Source organism: Thermobia domestica, chromosome 15 (assembly GCF_964235325.1).
Source record: "Thermobia domestica chromosome 15, izTheDome1.hap1.1, whole genome shotgun sequence".
Taxonomy (NCBI): domain Eukaryota; kingdom Metazoa; phylum Arthropoda; class Insecta; order Zygentoma; family Lepismatidae; genus Thermobia; species Thermobia domestica.
In genome coordinates, this window is record NC_137468.1 from 157,570,368 (window position 1) to 157,589,097 (window position 18,730).

Consider the following 18,730-nt stretch of genomic DNA (forward strand, 5'->3'; position numbering starts at 1 on the left):
AAATCTAATCTAGTGTTCGTCCGTCACACATGTTGCTCTAATATAATTTATTGAAAGTTATTTATTTTTATTTTTAATTAATTTTTAATTTTAAAATATTTTAAAGAATTGTGATTGTTGCTATTGTTTCATAGCGATGAGTGATCCAATTGTTACCATAACAATTTCTTCACAAAGCGATACAGTTTTGTGTGATAAGGTTGATAGAGAGAATAGTTCCGCCAAAAGAGAGTGAAAAGAGTAAAGAGAATACAAGTGCTTAAAGGTAAATAAGTAATACATATAAATATGCTACGTGGTAGTTAGTTTAGCCTCAATAATTAGATTTAAATCGTATTTAAATTAGTGCTTTTCTATTAATTGCTTGGACTTCACATTGCTAGTGATACCTAAAAGCTTATACTTACTTCTTGGATGTCATATGCCAACTAGAATGCTGTAAGAAATCAAATACAACAAAATAAAACTTATTTTAAAAAATAGATAAATTAGTTCAATAGAATTGTCAACAAACACGATATGTGTAACTAAAATGCTTGCGCATATAAAATTTCTTTTACTTTAACAAAAATAATGCTATTTTTATATACCAGTTCAAATTTAGAGATGGTCAATAGTTAAGCCTAATAGCAGTGATGTATTGCTAGAATTGCTGGTTTCTGTACACTAGAGACCTACACGGGCCGGGCTCGGCAAGAGGCCCGAAGCCCGGTCCGGCCTGCGGGCCGGGCTTGGGCGGTCCGACATTGATTTATCTTCAGGTCGGGCCGGGTTGGGGCCGATTAATTGCAAATCTTTAATAGTTATTGGCTTTCGTTAAACGATAATTAGAATAACATTAAAGAAGTGTGCCCGTGAAAAATGTTACAAAATAAGACTTAAAATTTATCGGCCCCGGGCAGGGCTTGGGCCAAAAATTAAAAAAAAAACTTATCGGGCCGGGCTCGGGCCGAAAATCTCCAAAACCTTTCGGGCCCGGGCTGGGCCGGGCCTAGATACATTCGGACTGGATTGGGCTCGGGCCGAAACATTCGGCCCGCGCAGGTCTCTACTGCACACTCAATTGTTTTATATACATATGTGTGTGTCTGCCTCGAAAAAAGACAAGTGAGGTAGAATGTTAAGATGATGATCATTGCTTTTTTTTTAAGTTTGTGGAATTATGGGCCGGGAATTTGTCCACCCTGGTCCTACTATTAACCAGTACTTTTATTTGGAAGTTATAAGATATTTGCTGGAGCATGTGCGTAGGAAACACCGGAAATCTGGTGATCAGTTGAATTGTTCCTTCACCATGACAACGTCCCTGCACACACGACCTTGTCTGTGAACCAAGGCTCTCAACGATGTGCTATCGTACGATACCCTCCGTATTCGCCAGACCTAGCCCCGTGCGACTTTTCCATGTTCCTGAGAATGAAAACATCTAAAATGGGAGCGCTTTAATGATGTGGAGGTTGTAAAAAGACTTTAACAGAGGGCATTAAAGTTGAGTTCCAGAGATGCTTTAGTGTGCTAGTTATACCTTGCTAAAAGGTGTCATATTGTCCTATGTTCGCACTTTAGGAGGTATTTACCCGCTTCATCTCCCACGTTGGCCAATATAAAAAAAACACGTATGTCCTGCTTTACTCACTGCAGGAGTTTCAAGCAAATCAGTTTTGTGCGATGCTATTACGGCCTTGCTAAAAGGTGTCGTACTGCCCTCTGATCGCACTTTATGGGATGTTTACCTCCTTCATGTCCCACATTGGCCGATATAAAAAGACAAGTATGTCCTACTTTTAATTCCTTTATTCACTCCAAGAGTTTCAAGCAAATCGGAGTGTGACACTTCTAAAACCTTGCTTGTTAGTTTTGTTAGTGCCAAAGGAATGAAGAGTAAAAATCATTTCGGAAATACAACCAGGTTTTTTTCAAAAAAAAAAAAAAAATGTTTACGGGAAAAATCAAAAAGTTCGAGGGATGCAATTGGACACTTCGCTAAAGAAGGTGCGCTGGAGAAGAATGACAAGTAATCTTAATTTAATTTACGTTGACTCTTTGGGAGGGTGCGGTTGTCCATATCCGGGAGGGGTTTTACCCCCTCCAGAAGAGTGCTAGAAGCCGGTAATCATAGAATGTTGACACGCTATTCAGTTTGATTTTTTATTTTTTGCTTTTTTTTAAATTTGAAAGTGTTTTCTTCAAAACTAATGCTAATATGGAGATGCAAAGTGTTCAAGTGTAGAAAAAAATTCTAAACATATGGAACTGTCAACATTGTTATCTTTGTGAAAGAACTATTACACACTTTCCTGTATTCTTTTACGGGAATTGAAAGGTAAATAGAGCTCCTTCGTGGTTAACCGGTTAGTACAAGCGCCTTTGGCGTGGGAGACCCGGGTTCGATTCGCGGCAGGAGCTCATGTGGTTCGGATTCCACGTTAATCAGTAGGTCTACGTTTCATATAGCCTCGCTGCTGAATGGGATGTTAAACCCAAAATCAACTCACCTCAAAAAGTCGTGTTCCCAAACGGGCTTTCAAACGCTAAATGCCAAGGAGCTGTTAAATATCATATTTTATTTTGTTATCTATGTTAAATAAATGTCACAGACATTTCCCATTCGCTTTCCCTGTCTCTTCAGGATGAGAGTAAACAAAACCCTCTTGACCGTCTTTCAAGTCAGAATACTTTCTTGCTTGACTGTACATTGTTTCTTTCTTCTTCATATATATATATATATATATATATATATATATATATATATATATATATATACTAGCTGAAATACCAATTCTTCGCATGGGTCAGATAAAATACGAGGGTGAATCAAATATGAAAGAGATCGGAACGGGTAGCTGGGTATGATTGGGCAGGTGCGGTCGGTAGGTGGGGCTGCCGAGAGTCAGGAACCGGAACAGCTGACTTGTCGCATGCTTCGTTTGGTAACCCTCACGATGAGTGAGAAGAGTGTGCCAGTGTCTATTGCGCAACCCACAATTATCAAGTTCCTCACCCAGGAAAGCGTCAAACCGGTCGAAGTTTAAAGCAGACTGCAGGCCCAGTTCGGGAATGATACCCTTTCGAGGGCAAGAGTGAAAGTGTGGTGCAACGAAGTCAGCGCAAGGCCGTGAACGTGTTACAAATGAAGTTCACCCTTGTCGTCTTCCCACCAGTGTAACTAATGACAACATGGCACGTATTCGTGAAATTATCGAACGGGATCAACGCGTCACTGTGCGTCAAATTGCGGCAGAATTTAGTGTGAGCTATCGAAGTGTCCAAATCAATCATCACAAAGCAGTTGGGCTTCCGCAAAATCACAGCGCGGTGGATTCCCAAGATGGTGAATGATGATCAAAAAGCTGAACGAGCTCGCATTGCTCGAGTGCTTTACACTTCTTTTGACGTGGAAAGGGAAGCTTTTTTGCATCGCATCGCTACCTCTGACGAGACATGGGTGCATAATTACACCCCAGCGATTTGCGACCAACGATCAAGTGGAAACCTTCGTGCACAAGTGGTTGGCTACCCGCCTAGTTTCATTCTACCAAAGCGACATCAAAAACTTAGCAAAACATTGGGGAAAATGTATCCGTAAAGGCGGAGATTATGTAGAAAAATATTTTGTGGCAATGTCTCTGTTTCCTACAATATATATTTTGATTCAACACAAGGCTCGTTTATATTTGATCCCCCCTCATATCTATGTAAACAAACTGAACAACGACAGAAAAAAATATCAGTCATTTTCGATACTTTTACATATCCCGGTACACTCCCCTAAGACCCCCTAGTTGGAATTTTGAAAAACAAACGCCTCTGACCCTCAACTGATGGGAGCTGTATTTAGAAGTCAATGCCTGTGTATCACCATTGTCCTCAGTGACCGCGAAAAGTATGGACTTGACACTAATATCGGTCATTTTAAATTATTTTTACATGTCTCTGTATCTCCTCCCAGTAACCCCGGGCCCGCGTCCGAATGGGGTGAATTTTGAAGTTAATGTGATCAGATGTTCACCGTTGATCTCAGCGACCGCGAAAACTATGAATACGACACTAATATCGCTGGTTTTCTACAACTTTTACATGTCCCGGTAAACGCCACCCTGAGACCCTTTAGTTCGAATTAAAAAAAAAAAAAAAAAAAAACGCTTCGTCTTGGACCTGGGGCCTGGACCAAGGTACTCGTGACCAAATTTGGTAAGTCTAGGTCCACTCGTCTGGTCCCCAAGCCGCGAACAGACACACATACAAACCCTTTATTATATATATATCTGTGGCTTGGGTCTAAAAGGGCCAATGTCACTTTTTGGCAAAAATGAAATAGTCTTCAATTTTAACGTCTATAAATGAATGTTTTCTTCTGCGAGAAGAGCAAATGTCAATACGAAATAGTTTGGAATATATACCATTCATATTAACATTTGCTTTCCTTGCACAAGAAAATATCCATTTATAGGTGTTAAAATTCGACGAACATCTCTTTTTTGCCAAAAACCGACATTGCCCCTTTTAGACCCAAGCCACAGATATACAGGGTGAGCATAAACTCTTGCCCTGTTTACAAAAATTTTTTACAGAAGTACCGTTTGACATAATAATGTAAATAGTAGTCAGTTAGGTTAGTATTACAAGTTTTTTTTAAGACCACTTATGTTATTTACGTTACTGATGGGCGATTTGCTTTCGTGATATCACAGCACGCATTGCGCTTTCTCCTGCTTCGATGCCATTTCGCCAACTAACCCGCGCGCGCCAAGTAACGTACTGCGTCACTCTTGGGTAGCACTAGTGCCATCTATTGGTCTTTTAAAACACTTGGAATACTAACCTATGAAACGGACCAGAATTTACATTATTCTGTCCAACGGTTATTCTGTAACAATTTTTTATAATCAGGGCAAGACTTTATGCTCACGGTATCTATCTATCTATCTATCTATCTATCTATCTATCTATCTATCTATCTATCTATCTATCTATCTATCTATCTATCTATCTATCTATATATCTATCTATCTATCTATCTATCTATCTATCTATATATATATATATATATATATATATATATATATATATATATATATATATATATATCGGGTGGGTGTGCAAAAGATGTTAAGTCACAAAATGTTACTTTTGAAAAAACTCAATTTGAAAATTTGAAAATTCGACAAAAATCAGAAACTAAAATATATGATTTTTTGTATATTATATTTCAATTAATGTTCCTTCGTGCACATTATTCTCAGTTTTTAGTGCTTAACTCCTTATAATAAAAAAAGTTCTAGATTTGTTTTTAGGACTACGTTTCAGAACTTGTGGACTTATCTGACTTTGCACTTAATACAACTTGCAGCACTTGTGGACTTATCTGTTTTTGCACTGAATGTATATAGTTACGTTATACTGTGGATAATGCTATAACATTATTTTAATGGAACAGAGATTAATTTTGGTAAAAAATATATTACATTTCTGTTACAGTTTCGAAAAAATTAGCTCTGTCTTCTATAGACAAACATTATATACTCAAGTAAGCATGTAATGTTTGACTGTAGAAGACAGAGCTAATCTGTCAAAACTGTAACAGAAATGTAATATATTTTTACCAAAATTAATCTCTATGTGTTTTGGTCAGGTTAATTCTATAATATGGTTAATGTCAGTTTACTAATCGTCTTCATTTGGACTGCTACCTGTTTTATCAGGAAATACATTTCGAACAAAGGATGCAGTTTTAATGACCTGTAAAACTCATGAAATACAGGGCATTCAAACGGAAGCTGTTCCAGGGCATTCAAACGGAAGCTGTTCCAAAAGACCCTTCTTGTTTTCATTGCTGATTGCTATCGGTCCATTGTACAGACGTTTTGGCATCAAAATACTTTGCTTTCCCCTTCTTGAAACATCCATAGTTTTGAAATTTTCACAACTATTGTGTGTTGTCTTGTAAAATAATACATGTGGCTTTTGTTTCTCATAGCGTAACCACTTAATATGTCTCCACAGAAAACGTTCACCAGCACTGTTACTCTTGCGAAATTGAATAGATTCTGTTAACTCAGAGGAAAAATCGTGGAAATCTTCAAACATTTCACGTACTACAAATTGTTTTTTCTTCCCTGCTTGACGAATTAATTAAGCCCAGTCGTGGGGATGCTCGACGTTACCATTAAACTTTTTATTCTTTTTCTCTATAAGACTATGACCTGTATCACATTCCATATGTGTATGACCTGGTATTAGAAATTTGTGGTCAATAGTTTCAAGGTTCGTAGACTTCTGTAAAACTGTGAAGCACGTGGCTGCAAAGTGGGAATTGCGATTATGTCCAGCACATGAATCGGGGTACATAACTACTTGTTTTACTTCTGGATTCATATTTTCTAATAGAAAATGATAAACACATGAGGCGCTATCATTTGCTCCTCTTCCACCGATTCCCTCATACCACACAAAACAAAGAACAGTTTGATTGTCACAATCGTGAACTGTAAGATTAAATGTCCATAACTGTCTTTTGTAAAATGATACTGAGTTCTGTAAAAAGGAAGTTGAAAGACATTGTTGTAAGTCAATTGTGATGGTCTTGCGTGTAATATCATTCCTAGACAGTTCTTTGTCGGAAGCTTTAGAGTTAAATTCTACTTCAGCCTCTTCATGATGTTTATCCAATTGTGTTTTTATGGAAGGATCTCCGGACACTTTAAGTTGAAGAAATAACTTATCACAGACTTGACATGTATCTACGTGATGTTTCTTTATTTTCAAGTTCATTTTGTGGAATTCACGCTCATACACACGTCTACTTACGGGAATCCCATTGCATATTCTCTTATACTCCCTCATATAGTCCCGAAAGTGTCACGTATGGCGGTAAATACTTTTTACTGGAGTCTCATCGGGAATAATGACTTTCATATGAGGGAACTGATTGAATGTGTTTGCGAACTTCTTCCAGTTCATTTTCGGACATGGTGTTGGAAGGTTTGTAGGTTCCTCGGCTACTAATATCTATACCACTATCGCACACTTCTTTTGAATTACAGACTCTATGAAGCTTTTGCTTTCACAAAAAATACACAAGAAGCTACTTTTACACTCGATGTGATACAAAACTGTCACTTGGCGATAGTGCTGCTTTTCAAAATATTTCTGTCTGATTCTGGTTCTCTGCTTATTAGCAATATTCAGCAAATTGGAGATATACATAACTCTTCGATTATAATCACTAGGAGCCTAGTAATTGTCAAATATATTTCTAAACACTTCTTCTGCACACATTATTTTACATTTTTTTCTACTCTCTCCGGGAAGCTGAAATGTACGAGCTAGAACTCATTTCCCTTTCGAAGTAACATATGATTAACCTGTATTTCTGAGACGTTTGCTCGTTTCACGAATTTTCCGTGTATCGCCTTTCAAACCTCGTGATTTCTTCCGTCCTCTATTTTCACGGGACCTATCTTCCACAGGTACCTCGCGTTCGATTTCAGATGTTCCTGGTTTCTCTGATAAATTGTGCAGATCTGTACACTGGCTGAGTACAGTAATAGATGTTTCCCCCTCTTCTCTCACTACTATCTTCTTTCATTACTCTTCTCTTACCAGTCTGTTTCTTGCGTCTCATCCTATGACTTTTAAGCTTCTCTTCTGCTTCGGATTCTGTTGATTCGGATGAAGAATCATTCCCATCAAAATCTGGGTTTATTTCTATTGTTGCGCATTTGTTTTGTTCATAAAAATATTCAAATAGAGATAGAAAACAGAAACAAAGTAAAATGATTATATTTGTTTCAAACAAATACTACTTAACTTCTGAAAACATGAAAAACCAATATAATTTGAATAGTAACTAAGCAAATAATTTAAAAGCTCGTTTCTCCTTAACATATTTCACATAACTTTATGGCTTTCATTTGTTTCATTCACAAGATAAAAATGTTTTCAACAATTAAGTGCAGTGCAAAACGTGTTAAGTCACATTTTAGAGGACTTACCTTTCTTTTCACACTCATATATGAATAAACAAAGTTGGAAAAAACATGTTAAGTCCACTTACTACGGACTTAACTTGTTTTGCACGAAATAGAATCAGTATGTCAAACATGACTGAAAACGCACGAGTTTGTAACATCATTGAAAAACTTGATAGGACTTAGCCGAGTATACACAATTGTAGAGAAAAATTTGCTTATTCAGGTAGCGTGAAAAGCTCATTTTTGACCATTTTGGACTTAGCATGTTTTGCACACCCACCCGATATATTATATATATATATATATATATATATATAAAAGAGAACGCACAAATCCTTTGTTAGCTCATCACGCTAATACGGCTGAACCAATTTCTTTCATTTTTGGGGGGTTGTTAGGATTTGGACCCTAGATGGTTTTTATCATATCACTTTAATTTTTAATTACCAGTGTCTTGAGATAATTGACCATTCAGGTGTCCACAAATCCTTTGTTATTAGTTCATCATAGGTAAAAATAAACGTATTTATATGCAACCCGCATGACCGTTAACTCGGCGGGATAACATAAATGACAGGCGATATACAGCGGAAAATAGCTTGAATCTTCTGTTTAAAATTTTTTAATTGATTTGCTTATTTTTACAGACACTTTTACAATATGCCAGCACCGGGATGACCGCAGCGAAGCGGGGCGGGTTAACATAAATGACAGGCGATATAATGTTAAGATTTACTGCAATCTTCTATGGTTTTTATCATATCACTTGAAAGCGAAAAAGTAAAAATTATCTAAGTAACAAAGTTTATTGCGTTCCGGGGTGACCGCAGCGAAGCGGGGTGAACGCTGCTAGTATATATATATATATATATATATATATATATATATATATATATACCGTATATACAGGGGATAGACAAAAAATCTAAAAACACTTCATACAGGACACGTAAGGTTGGCTCTCCACTGTACAACACGTGTTGCGGTTGCCGATCGTTTTTTCTTTTCAATGTGTCAGTGGACCTTCCTCCTCCATCAGCAATAACCAATTCACCTATGAGTGTCGTGGTGTAAAAGTGATGCGGCAAGATGGGCGACCTATGTCTCCAAAGAGACATGATCATTGTTGCCCGTCTGGTTGCAGCTTCAATGGCAACAGTGGCTAACATTGTGGGGGTGTCGAAAGGCACTGTGTCCAATGTCACGAGTACATACAAAATTCATTGGCAAACGACGTCTGCAAAGCACAACAGTGGTCAAAAGACAATCCTGTCAGATAGGGACCGGAGGGCATTAAAACGGATTGTAGCAGCTAAAAAGAAGACCAGTGCAATGAAAATTGCGCTTGAACCCAATCCCGGCCTACAGAACCCGGTTTCATCGAAAACAATGTGACGGGAACTTCATAAAATGTAAATTCATGGCAGGGGCGCTATCGCCAAACCCCTGGTCACAGCAGTAAATGTGAAGAGCGTATCCAGTGGTGCAAGGACCACAAGGCGTGGACTCATGGTGGTCCGATGAATCGACCTTCACCTTGTTTCCAACAACCTGTCGTGTTTATGTATGGAGAACACCGTCGCATTCTTATGATACAGACTGTCTGCTCCCAACTGTAAAACATGGGGGTGGTTCTGTTACAGTATGGGCAGTGATATCGTGGTTTTCTGCAGGTCCCATCATAGCCCTGCATGGAATGATGAATGCTAAGGCGTATGAGGCCATTTTGGGGGCCAGTTTCTACCCATGGCCCAAATATTGTTCCCTGATGGTGACGGCATCTACCAAGTTGTTTTGGCACCCTGTCACGCTGCAAAAACGCTGTAATTATGATTTGAGGAGCATAACCAGGAGCTGTCACACCTCCACTCGGTCCCACAATCACCAAATCTGAACATCATTGAGCCATTGTGGGCTGAGTTGGAAAGGCGTGTTCGGTCTCATTACTCTCCACCAGCATCCCTAAAGGAACTGGAGCATGTTTTGGAGGAATAATGGTACAAAATTCCACACACCACGATTCAGGAGCTGCATACGTCCATTCCACGTCGGATCCAAGCTGTTTCGGACACAAAACGAGGTCCCACACTATACTAGGTATGATTTTTACACTTTTGCAAACGTTTTAGATTTTTTGTCCCCCCATATACATATATATTAGGTATATGACTTTCTCAAATTGAAAAGCCTGGGGTGGCAAACAATGAACATTTGGCTGCAAACCTCGAAAATGTCTTTGATTTTGTTTAATTGTAAAAAAAACCTCCCTCACCTATATTGATGCTGTTTTAGCATTAGAAGAAAATTGGCCTACTTATACAGTCTGCATTTGGCACTGAATATTCTATACAGTACATTAGTAAAATGGTTTTAAATTTGTGAATTACTGTTAATGAACTTGCTGTTGAGATATTTGTCACTTTTGCAAGTGTTGTGATGCCCTTGCATCACTTTCACAGCTCGCTCGGCCACCATATTTGAGCAAGGCACATCCAGCATAGAACGTTCTTTTACCAAGTGACCAGAAAAACACTTTGAAGCTTTAGGACACATTAGGTCGGAGATAGCAGCATGCAAATCATTGTATATGTCCTCTGTATAGTGCTGCATTGAAAACCATACCTTTGTCCATCTAGTTGCGATGAAGTCGCAAGTACGTTGTAGCTGATCTCTCCATTTTGGAAGGAGAAAAAAGGCAACCATACATAGATTGCACGTGACTTCCATCTATCATTGTTAAGGAAGGTAGCTTCTGCCAGTTCAACTGAGGCCACTTCTTCTCCTTCCGGTAGAAATTATATCCTTCACGAAGTTCAAATAGAAAGCGAAAATTATTTCTTCATTCTGAGTTTTCACGTGGCGGTACCTTTTCTGTGCCAGAATAGTTTTCTTTTAAATCCTCATACCCAGCCAAAACATCTTCAATGAATTGATAGTTGAAGCTGGATGACCGTGATTTTATTGGAAATACTGAATCCATCCAGTGTCGTAGAACCAGGTCAAGAATATGATGCTGACATTCTATAAACTGAGGCTCATCGAAACCCATTTGTTTAAAATGTCTCTGGAGTCTAACAACAACAACACTTTTGTGTCCTATATTCAATGCTGTGGTGTCAGAAATGATCATTTTAATATTCATCCATGCATTATACTCATCCAACAAGGCTTGCGGTAAGATATAGATGTTCTCGGCGGATCTGCTTTCACAAACCAAAACTCCAAGGCGAAGACTTCCTTCACAATTCTGCACTTGATAATCTTTTCTTCCTATTCCGGTCCCATCAAAATGCAAGCAGAATTCCTGTTAACCGAAAATTTCTTTAAGTCGGTTCTTCATTGTTTCAGCTTCCTTGATCACTCGACGCAAAATCCCCGATTGTGAAGGTGTGGGTACATTTATTTCTTCCTCAGCCAAGTTCTGAAGAACTTTCGCTGCTTATCTTGTAGACAGATACAGTTTTAACACGAGTTTGGCTGCAGATTTTGTTGCTTGATACTTACGTTTCATAGGGGGAAGCAGTATGATACTTACGTTTCATACTTATGTTTCATTACGCTCGTTTGAAAATTCAGAGTCACTGCTGACCTTACGTTCTTGAGTGTTACTGATACTCACATGTTGCACTTGGCTTGTACACCCACCAATTGAGCTACTTCGCTTTTTTGAAGGATGGATCGTTGATATACAGGCAACTTTCGCGGTAGTGTATCCGACTCGGCCGCCAGATTCAAGTTGTTTTCTATACAATTCTTTGTCTTCACTGCAAAGCCAGTTTCCTTTTTCTTTTGTAATATCGAAGACACTAGTGAGAGATTTTTCAAATACCTCATTCCTCCTTTTTCTATATTTTACGAAAAACTGTATCAGCTTGGCAACTTTTGCTGAAATTTGCTGCATAGTAAGCAAAAGAAAATTCAGCTTTTCCCAAAGTCTACACAGTTCTTAAGAGATTATCTTCATTCTATCCGACTGCCCTTTCAGTTCATCGTACAACCCCAAATATCTACCAACTATGTCTCTCTTTGTAGGCATTTTACACATTTCACTCACGTTCGTTTTCATTTCTGGTATACTGGGACGGCGTTTTCTACATGTCGCTAAATTCTGTGTTCACTTTTTCCAGCTGATTCAACTGCCGATTTTGATCTTTTGGTTTTGAATGACATTTTTTAATCTAAAAATAGAAGAGATCGCAATTAGAAAGACAGTTGAGGGAAGTACTGTTGCAAATACATATAAAAGCAAAGAATACTAAAGTTTTATCACCGGCAAATCAACCTACTGGGCCGTAACACCAATAAAACTGATTTGCAAAAGTGTTTAATGTGCATAGTATAAATTAAAATTTGGAAAATAACTTGTATCTATGTTGCTTACTTATAACTTACGACAAAACACAATGTGTTATTTACATAGGAATCTTTGAATTTCTGCGTTCCTGATGGGTTGATGTGCAGACAAAGATCTGTACATTTTGATTGTAAATATACGATAAATAGATTACGTCACCACAATTTATATTATACCAATGTCTATTAAACCTTTCCTAGATGCCAGACTTCTTTTCATTATCATGTTTTGCGAATCAAAAATTCTTATCATATATCTTTTCTTTTTTTCTTGTCTCGCATATGACAATAGATTAGGTGCGGGACGTTTTTCCAACCCCGAACGAAAATAACACCAGAGAACTAACGTATAGGCAAAAGTTCATTAAATACAATATCAGGAAATTTAAAATTTTGTACAAGTTACAAGTATATATATTCACGAGTCTTATTTGAGTCCGCGAAAGATAGCTGTCGTCATAAATAATTATCAATTTAATATAAACACATGAAAAGTGCAAATTATCATATTAATATGGCATTAGAGAACCTATCGCGCCCACACAGAACAACTCTAATGCGACGTAGAATGGAGTCATAAAAATAGAAAATGGTAGCAAGCAGAATATTACACCAAGACTTGGCAGATCTTAGGTTTTTCCCGTCAGTTTTACGTTTTACTGGCACGTTTAAGTTATACGTTTTTATTTCCCCTTCAAACGATTTCTTCCCTTTTCAATGAAAGAAGTGATCGCCCTGGATATTTTTAAAATGTTTCTATACGATTTTGTTAGTATGTCTTTTTTGATTTTATTTTATTTTAATTTAATTAGAGGAACTCACACACTATTAACGCAACGTTAACTTAGTATTCAGAGAGAAAATACAACAGGTTGCTTTTCTTTTATTTCCTTTCTAGCCTTACCCCAGCCTTGTGATTAAAAATAATTTGGTTATAGTATTTTCGTCTGAGAACATCGTCTCGATCAAGTTACAGTTTCGATCGTTCGTGATATGCTTATGTCAGAAACAGAAGCTACAGAGAACTAATGAAAGCAGAATTCCAAGTGCTTGCTTGTGAATTGACCTGCAAGTACGTTTGATCGGGAACCATATGCATGTTATGATTCAGATATTGTTTCCGAGCAATAATTCCATGTTCCAGGATAATAATGTGTCCAATCACGCTGCTAGAGCAGTAGCGACGGTTGAGGAACGTCGTAATGAAGTTGAATATTTCGCCTAGGCCTCTTAACCTCCGGACCTGAACATAATTGAAGATCTGAGGTTCGCGTTGGAGGCACTAATCCAATTCAGATATGTCCATCCTCTCTCATAGAACTGAGTGGTATGCTGCACCTGGAATGGTATAATAACTAGGATTGTCAAGTTTTTCAGAAAGAAAGAGGAAACCCTTTAGGGGAAAAACAGATATGTGATATTGAAAATTCACGTACGACAAATGTAGAATATATTATTTCACATAGTATCGCAGAATAATTTTGATTGGAAAACTGGAGCAGAACCATTAAAATCAATTGCAACAGATAAAATACACAAAAATATTATAATTTCCGGTGGGAGATCGTGTGACTCGGATTCCACTTGAAGTTTTCAGATTCTCGTCTCATACAACCTCGATGCTGAAAGAGACGCTACTCTCAAATTCATCCAACCATGTATTTTACACAAATCATGCTTTTTAACTGTATTTTAATGAAAATTGCACAATCACAGGCAATCAGACGACCAGTAAACTTCAGTACCGTTCATTGAAAACCAAGATATTGTTACTCACAACATAACAGAGCTGCAACCATGTTTCACAGTAGAACGGAGAGACTGCGGATCGTACGCTTTTTTGGGCGTTCCACACACATAAACACGGCCTATGATTTGAAATAAGCTGAAGGATGACTTATGCCACCATATCACAAATTCTTAGTCATTAGCAGTTCATATTTCATTTCATGGAACCATAGGGGTCGCGCTAAAGCGTTTTGGTCTCTTATCAGCAGTTTCGTCCGTGCAACCCGACCCCGTATGTTCATCGCATCCAAATAGGTCCTCATGTACTAGAACCATACGTAGAAAACAGTGCTACTCAATGAAACAGGAATTATTATTTTTTAAAAAAACGTGATTAGGCAAAAATCGCACTTATCTACTGAAACAATAATTTACATTGGAAATACTGCCACTCATGATGTCCCTGATATTACAGAAGGGGTGAAATGGTCCTCAAAGGGTTTGTGATCGCCACGGATAGCAATGTATGCTCTGCAGCATGCTCCCACGCTTCTCACAAGGTTTGTAATGATTTGTAGTGGTATTGAGTTCTATTACTCCATCTGCACTGTTGACATATGATGGATGGTCGTTGTACATCTGGAAGTGCTGCAAGACGTGTCCCCATAGTATCCCATACATGCTGCATGGGATTCAACTCGGGGGAAAGGCAAACCAGTCCATTCGCCGAATATCCTCTCATTGCAAGAACTCCATTAGCTGCGCTGTTCGATGCGGTCGCGCATTATCATCCATAAAGGAGAGCTTCGACCCGATTGCATCTTTCAAAATAATAATAATAATAATAAAGGAGTATCGTGTCACAACAACGTTGACCGGTTAGTGTATCGCATTCAGAACTTGGGAGGTCGGTGTGCTTACACAACATTTTGCCTTCTTACACAAGAACACTGGACCACCAAAGTGGTCATGCTAGACAATGTTGTTTTGTTCATTTCGTGTTCCACTTCTCGCCAGATGAGTGTACGAACAGAATCACTACTCAGGCTGAATTTCATCTTATCTGAGAACAGAACGCGATTCAGTCCTCCTCAGTCCAATTCTGGTGTTCTTGACATCGCCATAAATGATGCCGCCGATGTGCGTGTGTCAATGGAACACAACTAATACATGTCGGACATAAATGCCAACTTAATGCAGAGACGCTTCACTGCGGAACGTGATATTGGGTGATTTACAGCTTTCTTAGATGTATCTGCAATTGTATTCGTTGTATGACATTGGTCTCTCTAGCCTGTTTCAAAACGTAGTGGTCGTTTTGTGCTGGAGTTGACTGTAGTCGACAACCACCTTCAATTTGCACGTAATTGATTGTGGTTTCCAATTATCGTCATTTGCAAATCTTTTAATAATATCAAATTCTGGGTCACACTCGTCATACTTAGTTCCTTTTTAACGTTTCCCGATGCCTCTTCCCCATGTGAAGTCATCCGAACCATGGTGCTGTGAGTAACACCACCATAATGCACCTTAATATCTCTCTGACTGGCACAAATGGTTTCGTCCATGTCATTTCAACTGCTTTGTATTGGAGAAGCAAACATTCTGCGCTATGGTCACGCTTACGTAACGCTATGCAACACCTTCCTCCTTGTGCATATGTGGCAGACCTTTGGCAATATGTTATCAGGCTTAATTTATTTCTCCGACTACGCAATATTTTGTGTTACTTCAACTATCTTGTCCTTATGTTTTGCGCACTGGTATATCTTCCGAAGAAACACATATCTAATAAAAAAAAAGTAACCAATGATAATAAATGTACGTATTCCATTTAAAATTCAACACAATTATAAATTCACTTTTCTAAAACTTTTATAGAGGAAAAAAAAACTGAATACAAACCAGAAAGTATAATATTAAGCAAACATCACATATATCAACCTCTAATGGAAATATGATCTCTGATTAAATCACATGTAACATATTTTATGTAAGCCAAACCAAACCATATAATAAGATTTTTTTATTTATTTTCCAGAAAATATAAAACTCCAAAATGAAAAAAAATCATAGAAATATATCCAAGAAAAATAAATCGTCGTCTAGGTCCAAAAGCAATACACCTCATACTGAAAACGAAAACAATATTACGTATGTTGAACGAAGTAGTGATTCGGCAAGTAGAAGAACAGAGTCTCACATTTTTCTACAAGGTAAATTGATTTTAAGGTACCGGTACTTACATAAATTCTAGTAGATTCTATACATATTACGTTACATACATTGATGCTTTTAATTGTTTATTTTCATTTTTTTTTAATTATTTCACCCCGTGTTCCTTCGTACTCAGCTGGGCCATCTAGTGATAATCCTCTGATTCCACGACGATGCAATTCCCGTGAATCAAATGGAACTCAAAATAAATCGTGGTCTGGCAGTTCTTCAGCCAAAGGTAAATTGACTTCAATGAAAACACACATATTTTATACTTTCTATACATATTAAATTACACACATGGGTGCTTTTGATTGTTTCTTTTTACTTATTTCAGCCCGTGTTGCTTGGTACTCAGCTGGGCCATCTAGTGATAATCCTCTGATTCCACGACGATGCAATTTCCGTGAATCAAATGGAACTCAAAATAAATCGTGGTCTGGCAGTTCTTCAGCCAAAGGTAAATTGACTTCAATGAAAACACACATATTTTATAGTTAGTATACATATTAAATTACACACATGGGTGCTTTTAATTATTTCTTTTTACTTATTTCAGCCCATGTTGCTTCGTACTCAGCTGGGCCATCTAGTGATAATCGTCTGATTCCACGACGATGCAATTCCCGTGAATCAAATGGAACTCAAAATAAATCATGGTCTGGCAGTTCTTCAGCCAAAGGTAAATTGACTTCAATGAAAACACACATATTTTATACTTTCTATACATATTAAATTACACACATGGGTGCTTTTAATTGTTTCTTTTTACTTATTTCAGCCCATGTTGCTTCGTACTCAGCTGGGCCATCTAGTGATAATCGTCTGATTCCACGACGATGCAATTCCCGTGAACCAAATGGAACTCAAAATAAATCGTGGTCTGGCAGTTCTTCAGCCAAAGGTAAATTGACTTCAATGAAAACACACATATTTTATAGTTAGTATACATATTAAATTATACACATGGGTGCTTTTAATTATTTCTTTTTACTTATTTCAGCCCGTGTTGCTTCGTACTCAGCTGGGCCATCTAGTGATAATCGTCTGATTCCACGACGATGCAATTCCCGTGAATCAAATGGAACTCAAAATAAATCATGGTCTGGCAGTTCTTCAGCCAAAGGTAAATTGACTTCAATGAAAGCACACATATTTTATAGTTAGTATACATATTAAATTACACACATGGGTGCTTTTAATTATTTCTTTTTACTTATTTCAGCCCATGTTGCTTCGTACTCAGCTGGGCCATCTAGTGATAATCGTCTGATTCCACGACGATGCAATTCCCGTGAATCAAATGGAACTCAAAATAAATCATGGTCTGGCAGTTCTTCAGCCAAAGGTAAATTGACTTCAATGAAAACACACATATTTTATAGTTAGTATACATATTAAATTACACACATGGGTGCTTTTAATTATTTCTTTTTACTTATTTCAGCCCATGTTGCTTCGTACTCAGCTGGGCCATCTAGTGATAATCGTCTGATTCCACGACGATGCAATTCCCGTGAATCAAATGGAACTCAAAATAAATCATGGTCTGGCAGTTCTTCAGCCAAAGGTAAATTGACTTCAATGAAAACACACATATTTTATAGTTAGTATACATATTAAATTACACACATGGGTGCTTTTAATTATTTCTTTTTACTTATTTCAGCCCGTGTTGCTTCGTACTCAGCTGGGCCATCTAGTGATAATCGTCTGATTCCACGACGATGCAATTCCCGTGAATCAAATGGAACTCAAAATAAATCATGGTCTGGCAGTTCTTCAGCCAAAGGTAAATTGACTTCAATGAAAACACACATATTTTATAGTTAGTATACATATTAAATTACACACATGGGTGCTTTAAATTGTTTCTTTTTACTTATTTCAGCCCATGTTGCTTCGTACTCAGCTGGGCCATCTAGTGATAATCGTCTGATTCCACGACGATGCAATTCCCGTGAATCAAATGGAACTCGAAATAAATCGTGGTCTGGCAGTTCTTCAGCCAAAGGTAAATTGACTTCAATGAAAACACACATATTTTATAGTTTCTATACATATTAAATTACACATATGGGTGCTTTTAATTGTTTCTTTTTACTTATTTCAGCCCATGTTGCTTCGTACTCAGCTGGGCCATCTAGTGATAATCCTCTGATTCCACGACGATGCAATTCCCGTGAATCAAATGGAACTCAAAATAAATCGTGGTCTGGCAGTTCTTCGGCCAAAGGTAAATTGACTTCAATGAAAACACACATATTTTATAGTTTCTATACATATTAAATTACACACATGGGTGCTTTTAATTGTTTCTTTTTACTTATTTCAGCCCGTGTTGCTTCGTACTCAGCTGGGCCATCTAGTGATAATCGTCTGATTCCACGACGATGCAATTCCCGTGAATCAAATGGAACTCAAAATAAGTCATGGTCTGGCAGTTCTTCGGCCAAAGG

At 37.8% G+C, this 18,730-nt stretch overlaps 2 protein-coding genes and 1 long non-coding RNA gene across 3 annotated transcripts in view; all 3 read left to right on the forward strand.

The window, feature by feature from the left end:
- The first annotated feature begins 225 nt into the window (after positions 1-225).
- LOC145671680 (uncharacterized) lies at positions 226-17,006 on the forward strand. The gene is made up of 4 exons (XM_081740880.1): positions 226-265; positions 16,096-16,270; positions 16,609-16,731; positions 16,831-17,006. The coding sequence occupies exons 2-4, from the start codon at positions 16,114-16,116 to the stop codon at positions 17,004-17,006; spliced, it is 456 nt and encodes a 151-aa protein (XP_081597006.1). The 5' UTR covers positions 226-265; positions 16,096-16,113.
- Positions 17,007-17,091: 85 nt separating this feature from the next.
- LOC145671934 (uncharacterized) lies at positions 17,092-17,613 on the forward strand. The gene is made up of 3 exons (XR_014128585.1): positions 17,092-17,175; positions 17,275-17,397; positions 17,497-17,613. It is a non-coding gene; the product is annotated as an uncharacterized LOC145671934 (long non-coding RNA).
- A 68-nt stretch (positions 17,614-17,681) lies between these two features.
- LOC145671681 (uncharacterized) overlaps positions 17,682-18,730 on the forward strand; it is a 50,758-nt gene continuing 49,709 nt past the window's right edge. Inside the window, exons 1-5 of the mRNA XM_081740881.1 lie at positions 17,682-17,841; positions 17,941-18,063; positions 18,163-18,285; positions 18,385-18,507; positions 18,607-18,729. Coding sequence (XP_081597007.1) covers positions 17,682-17,841; positions 17,941-18,063; positions 18,163-18,285; positions 18,385-18,507; positions 18,607-18,729 — 652 coding nt within the window. The remainder of the gene's footprint in view (positions 17,842-17,940; positions 18,064-18,162; positions 18,286-18,384; positions 18,508-18,606; position 18,730) is intronic.

What these genes read in the sequence shown, in the direction of transcription:
- LOC145671680 (XM_081740880.1), top strand. Translation starts at nt 16,114, where the DNA reads ATGAAAAAAAATCATAGAAATATATCCAAGAAAAATAAATCGTCGTCT. An exon ending in GTCTCACATTTTTCTACAAG is followed by an intron (nt 16,271 to 16,608) that starts GTAAATTGATTT and finishes TACTTATTTCAG; the next exon opens with CCCGTGTTGCTTGGTACTCA. An exon ending in TGGCAGTTCTTCAGCCAAAG is followed by an intron (nt 16,732 to 16,830) that starts GTAAATTGACTT and finishes TACTTATTTCAG; the next exon opens with CCCATGTTGCTTCGTACTCA.